The sequence below is a fragment of the Sinohyriopsis cumingii genome, chromosome 5, assembly GCF_028554795.1.
Source record: "Sinohyriopsis cumingii isolate HCF-2022 chromosome 5, ASM2855479v2, whole genome shotgun sequence".
In the NCBI taxonomy this organism is placed as follows: Eukaryota; Metazoa; Mollusca; class Bivalvia; order Unionida; family Unionidae; genus Sinohyriopsis; species Sinohyriopsis cumingii.
The window spans coordinates 92176040-92183368 of NC_142965.1; the positions used below are offsets into that span (position 1 = coordinate 92176040).

General features: G+C 32.9%; 1 protein-coding gene across 1 annotated transcript; it reads right to left on the minus strand.

The window, feature by feature from the left end:
* Positions 1-2450: 2450 nt before the first annotated feature.
* LOC149799760 (galactose-3-O-sulfotransferase 3-like) lies at positions 2451-6343 on the minus strand. The gene is made up of 3 exons (XM_089958269.1): positions 6337-6343; positions 5303-5336; positions 2451-3585 (listed from the first exon to the last, which is right to left on the minus strand). Exons 1-3 carry the CDS (start codon positions 6341-6343, stop codon positions 2451-2453), a joined length of 1176 nt encoding a protein of 391 aa, XP_089814395.1.
* Between the last annotated feature and the right edge of the window lie 986 nt (positions 6344-7329).

A 7329-nucleotide genomic window follows, 5' to 3' on the forward strand; every position in this document is an offset into this window, starting at 1 on the left:
ATTCATATATACACCACTTTGTAGAGAATACACGTTTGAAAAGAGGGAAAAAAAGACAAAATGATGCGTTTGTTAGCACAGCTATTTATAGTTTAGCATGTACTTTCATATTCTACTAGAACATTCACTAAGGAAAAATGTCCCCATATGTTCTCCTAAAGTCATATGCACACTACCAAAATTAAAACGAGTGAAAGCCACTTTTGCCAAGTAAATTAGATGTCATTAGTTATTTTAGTGGCTACATTACGTTCTTATTTTCCACAGGACTGTTTTGTGACTATTTATAGGACACGCTACTTTTAAATATTTGACATACATTGGTCCTTATTTTTATATTCACTGTTTCATCATTTAGTTTTTCAAGTAAATGACCATTTGATAATTTATCCGTACAAACTACCGATTTTAAACAACAAAGCATGTCAGCTCTCTCATATAATCTTTCTTTAATTTCCTTTCTTTCAGCTCAAGGTCTTGAACATTCGTATTAATCAGATGCCTTTAAATGCATCAGTTCATATCGGATCAGTTTTACTTGCAGCTGTTCACATATCATCGATTTATCTGCAGTAGTTAACGCAGAACTGACTTTACATGCAGAAGTTCAGATCGCACTGACTTTACTTGCTGTAGTTCACATCTCACCGACTCTAAGTGCAGCCGGTCACATCGCACTGACTTTTCTTGCAGCACATCACATTGCACTAATTGAAAAGCCAGTAGCTGGTAAAGGAAAGTAAAATTTCCATTGGTCAGAATGTTACCACGTGATCTAAAGAACCGTGTTTACTTCAGTAAGAACTGTAAGGAGAACTACTTTTCTAAGAATACCCGCTTCTATAAATAGAGCCACGTGTACAGCATAAGATAAACACTGCCAGTGAAGGCAGACACAAATTAAGAATTAAAGGAAAAGAACATTATAATAATTCAAAACACAAACATAATTGAATAAATTTGGCTTCCATTGGTTGAAGGACTGGTATTATGATGACCTTATTACGATCAAGCTGGACAATCCCAACTACTATAAATAGCTACGTAACAGAAAACCCCAAACATGTATTACTACGCTCATATAAGATTTCTGTTTTTTAATCATGCAAACAAAATAAGATAATAAATAATTGAAATTTCAGTTATAAGAGTTTAACTTTTTTTTCTTCTGAGTTTATCGTGGTATAAACTGTCCGTTGCCGACTCACATAGCTTACATAACGCCCTTCGGGCGTTATTTGCTCTGTGAGTCGGCAACTGACAGTTTATACCACGATAATCTCAGAAAAAAGAACGTTAAATTCTTAACTGACTTCACTCGCAGCAGTTAAAATCATTCCAGTTTTATGTGCAGTAGTTCAAACCGCACCAACTTCACGTTTCACAATATCAGCAATGAATAAATGGTCGGAAAACTAAACAAACATTTTGCATACTCCTTACCTAATATGTAAATATTATCTATTAAAATTCTATTTAATTAAGTAAATGGAAATGACAACTGTTATAAATAAACATTGTGATTTAAACCATTTTAACGTGGTGTGTGAAGGATATATTATCTAGTTGTCCCATAATTTTAGAATACATCTATGAAGATAAATTCTCCACTGCACAAATCTTGGTTTATGTCCCCGAAACGTCTTTCGAAATTGAAGACGTCAATCAATTCTAGTATGTATGGACATAAGTTAGATGAGGAATAATTTCCCTTGTGAGGCCTAAATAGATTTTCACAGCGCTAGTCTTTTCCTAGAATGTTAATATCCTACATTTCTGTCTTTCGCATAAACTGTTTGAGGTTTCCAGTACCATACTTTTCAATATCTAATGCTTTCCATAATCCCTAACCATTACCCGATATGTTATGATATACATTGAGATGTAGGCTGCTGAAGACTTAATTTTCGATTTTTCTGGAATTTGCAAGGCAAGTATATATGCAGATTAACAATACCCGCAGTGGCAGATGAATGATATCTAAAAACCATAACAAAAATGATAATGGAATACCGAGATACAAAATATAGATCTGCTGTATTCGATAAAGATAATAGCATGTCTAAATAAAATTGCCTATTTATGCGTATTATTCGTTGAATTCCTATCGGAAATATGAACACATACAACTTATAATAATAGGAATAAAATTAAATCAATACACAATTTACGGAACGTCGTACAGCATTCATAGACAAGGTCAATATGAAAGACTGAAATATAAAAATTCGTGCAAAGTCATCATATTAATGAATTTATTAATCTATGTGTACCAGTTTAAACTGGGACATGCATTAAAAACTCCCAATGCAGTTACCCAGGTGCATATCCTAAAGCCTTCTTTTAGAAATTCCGACAGCAATGACAATGTCACGTTTCTGCTGCCACAAAGCTGCGGGAAACATATGTCTCCTTCTTTTAAAACTCATATTAGGATTTTCATGTGCAACTCATATATTCTCTGTTCCATATTGACGTTTTCTAATCATTTGAATGAACTGCATTTCTCCTTTCTTCAGTAACTCACAGTCGTCTTGATTAACATCGAAAGCTTTGCTCCATGTACTTGCATGTACCTCTAGTTTGGCATTACGTATTAATTTACTCTGCGCACAAAATTCTGACACCATTTTAAGGATTTCGTTAAAATGTAGGAGTTCGTCATCAAAATCAGCTCCTTGTTTCCGAATTTGCTGACGTAATCGTTTGTAGAAGTAGTCATAGAGCGCGTAGTCTATCTTGGCCCATTTTCGATATAAATGCCTGTCATAGGGTCCCATATAACTAGAGACATTCTTTTTCAAGGCAATATTCTTGTCGAGATAGAGTACGTCTTTTGTACTCCAGTTTAAAATTCTCCTCATCAACACGATGGATTCTTGAAAGAGTTCTGTGATAATAACAAGTGCGAATTCTTTATCTAAGGTCGCAATATAATTTGCGACCTCCTTTAGATCTTGTGATTGTATTATGTCATTTGGCAATCCAAATTCAACAGCCATTCTGTTGTTTGTAAAAGACCGAACAGCTGAGCCTTTTGGTTCATATTTCAAGGGGTCCTTCAGATATTCCGACCCCGGAAGGGAACTCTTCAATTTAAACACGTAGCCAGGTCTCAAATAATTTAGTGTGGACTTGAACTGTTCGTAAGGTTCTCTCAAAATACCAATATAAACAGTATCTTTTGGCAAAAACATTTTGAATGCAGTTCTGTTGTAAATAACATGATTACACAACAAGTCAAAGCTTTTCCCCTTAGGTGCCGGAAGAGTATTGTTCTCGTTAAGACTGTCTCTTAAGCTAATGATGTTAGGATATTTAAATGGATTCTTAAATGGAGGAAGAATGAATGTCAAGTTACGGTGGAATCCAAATCGAAGGAACATATTCTGAGCTGTTGTACTTCCAGATTTATGGACTTTAAGGAAGGCAATATGTTGTACTTCTGCTTTCTGTTCAGACCCTCTTTGCGTTGGATCAACGATGTTACGGAACCAAGGATCCACAAATGTCCTTTTGTCTTTATTGCTGCCTGGGAGTTTGAAAAGTTCGAAGGAAACAATGATAAATAACGCCAGAAGAATCCTGAAATGAAATAAAATATAGTATTTCTCAAGATCAGAGAAAACCCACATATGCATATAGTATCTGCATAGCATATCTCTCACAAGATCAAATGATTATTTCTAGCAACAAACCCATTAAAATAATTTTTATTTTAAATGTATGTGTGTGTGATTTGGATTTTTAACGTAGCTTTAACAAGTTTTCAGTCATATCACTACGATGTCTACAGTGTGACAGTTTTAGTGATATCTAGCACTGGGGCTAGATGCCGAAGACATGCAGCATCATGTCCCACCCAGTCACATTCTCCTGACACCCGTCCGACCAGTCCTAACACTAACATCTTAATGCTGAGTGCCTAGCGATGCATCTGTTAGCACCATTTTTATAAGACCTTCGTATGACTCGGCCTGGGTTCGAACCCGCAACCTCCCGCATCCTGGGCTGACCCTCTAACCACAAGGCCACCGGAGCGGTCCTTTGATTTAAATACAAAATGGCGATATCGTAAAAGATTGATGAAAATCTAATAGTTCTAACAATTTTATATGTGTATGATATGCAGTGACGGTGGCGTACATGAAGGACCATAAAGCTGAATGGTTGACACGTTTCCATTGTGCAAGTGATTACATAATGCCTGTACGTTTGCCATTGGTATGCATTCCATAGGTAGAAAGAATTGATAAAGTCTATCTGACATGGTTACAGTTTGTTAAATAAAGTATGTACATATCTGGACAAAAAACAATGTTTTCGCGTGTTCCATTGATATGGAGGCCTGGACTAAATAGTGTTAACACGTTCGACATGCATTTCTGGAATCCTGCTCTAGCAGGTGCGGGTAATATTGTGGCTTATCTCCCTTTCTAACCCCTTCACAAAAGACCACAAAGGACCCATTTGAACCATCAAGAGTGTTTAATACAATTCTTGAGAATATATGACTGTAACTTAATTTAAAAAAATAAAAATTTACTTCAAATTATGACTTTTGTATTTGTGTGTTACTTTCGAGGAACACATCACTTCTAATGGAGGGCTAGAATCATGTTTCAACCAGACAAACCTGTTTCACGTTTCGTTCCGTCTTACACTTGATTTAGTTTGAAATCTGTTGATTCTAAAAATCAAACACTGTTGTGTTCCTCGAAATGATCACACAAACAAACACAAAAACAAACAAACAACAATAAGTCGCAGTCTAAAATGAGTTACATCGCTTAACTAGATCTAGCCTTTCAGAAACTATAATATATGACATGAACAATCAACCGCAGATTAAGTGTGTATCAAAATAAGAACGCCCCTTCTAGGTAAAATATAAATATTATGCTTTTAAAGTTTCATGAATTAGCATACGCATGGATAAACTAGAAAACAAATATAAAGTACACATTGAAAACAAATCACAAAGAAATTACCCATATAACTGTCCTTTGAATAACAAATACCAATTCTAACGTGGACAAATGACAATTTTTGCTTTCCACTTTAATTGCATATGACGAATATTGTTCAATATAACGAATTGAAAACCTTAAACTAGCTTAGGGAAATTAAAAGTTAGATAATTGCACATAGGAATCCTATTAAAGTTGTCACTATATTTTGCCAATATTCTATTTTAGTTGATTTCGTCTGTGTGCTAAGTTAGTATAAATGTACCGTTTCCATATTCGGTTTTTGAGATTCAAATTTAAAATTAAAAAGTATATGAAAACTTACGCTATACCATTCCGTGTGAGGAATCTGATCAATTGCCTCATCTGAAAAACAAAAACAAAATAATAATAATAATAATAATAATAATAATAATAATAATAATAATAATAATAATAATAATAATTTAGTAAATTTTATATAATAAACATAAACGTGTCACTAAAAGATAATCAGGGATAATATAATTATGTACTTTATATACACATGTCTTTACTATGTTTAATTGGTTCGATCTATTGTCATAGAAACCAATATAGGACATTAGGTTCAGCCAAATACAAAATCATAGAAAATCAAACAATTAAGCCAGAGCTTACAGCGGATTTTCTCTAAGCTAGTCCAATAATAATAATAATAATAATAATAATAATAATAATAATAATAATAATATCAATAGCAATAATAATAATAATAATAATAATAATAATAATAATAATAATAATATCAATAATAATAATAATAATAATAATAATAATATCAATAATAATAATAATAATAATAATAATATCAATAGCAATAATAATAATAATAATAATAATAATAATTATTATTATTATTATTATTATTATTATTATTATTATTATTATTATTATTATGTTTGTTATCTTATATGCTGCAGCTGGAGTTGTTTCCCATGATTTGACAGCCGAGGGCCGAATACACAATTGTCAACACAATGACTGACAGATCATCCATGTTTAAAGACGCGTGACATCCTTTAAGATGAGAGGACGATGGCATTATACACACTGCTAGAATCGGCTGTTCACAACATCTCACATAGTGATTATGATTTCCCAAAATTAGGCATTATGCTACTTTCAAATGTTTAACCATCCTAATTTGGGTGGTGTATGTTGGTTCATATTCCGTTGTTTTATTCAAATGATTAGCTTAATGATTAAAAATATGTTGTCACGTGCAAACATTGCGATCTCAGACAAAATGGCAATTTAATAGAGAACATGTTTGTCCCAAAACAGATTGTAATGGAATGGTTGAAACTTTTATGATTTTCCAGCTGGGAAATGTGACTTGTTTTACCCGCCATTGTTGTAATAGAGGCGTTTCGAATGATCGTTATGCAACGGAAAGGTTTGTAATCTGTTTTGTTTTTGTAATTTTTTTTGTATTTTTTAAAAAAATATAAAGACAATCTGCAATACGCTCGAAATATTTAGATTTTGATACATATAACTAAATGTTACCGAATTAAAATATAGTTAGCCATCTTTGAGGTTAATGGACCTTGATGGGGTTATGATTCCATGTTTGATATACTTTCAGACCATAGTTACGTTAGGGTGAGACATATACCAATTACTTGTATGGATATAAATCGGATGTTATTGGCATTTAATTAACTATGTGTTTGAATTTTTGAAAAACAGTTATAAAAAACATTTAAAGTAGCGAGTCATATGTAAACTAAATTTAAAGTGTTTATAAAGGCGAAAATTTGGCAGTTCAAGAAAAAAGAGAAACGCACCGAAGTAGGAGAGCGACGGACAGTGGAAGAGAATGGACAAGGTAAGGTGCCCTTGCTTTGTATTACTAACTGGAATACTGAGGCTGCATAACTCAGATAATGTCGTTGGGTAATTAATTCAAAATTTAATTTGCTCAAAAGCTCTTTCAAAGCATTAATTGTTTAACCCCATATTATTTGAATCCTCTGTTTTCTGAATAGATGTACCATTTCGCCATACCTGTGCTGACCTGCCATTTAATACTAATACATAATAAGTATTCTTTTTTTTACAAAAAGTGAAATTTAGATTACCTGAACTCACACGTTTATAACGTAAACTTCTTAACGGCCAGAGGTATCCATTTCTATTTTTCTTTTTTTAAAATATTTTTTTTGGAATTTATCGATTTCCTTATTCAGTATTCTAATTCTAATATTGTTTACACCCATTTCCGTTGTTATGTCAATTTGGAATTTCGGTTTGACCTCCGTCAATGTTAGAACTTATTGCTACGAATCAGTTTTGAATGACGAATTTAAATTCGTTGTAATACGTTGCTTGAAAT

Bases quoted from the DNA above. Each gene is read 5' to 3' on its own strand.
- LOC149799760 (XM_089958269.1), bottom strand. The intron at 3,586-5,302 runs GTATAGCGTAAG...ATTTCATTTCAG, and splicing joins CAGATTCCTCACACGGAATG to GATTCTTCTGGCGTTATTTA.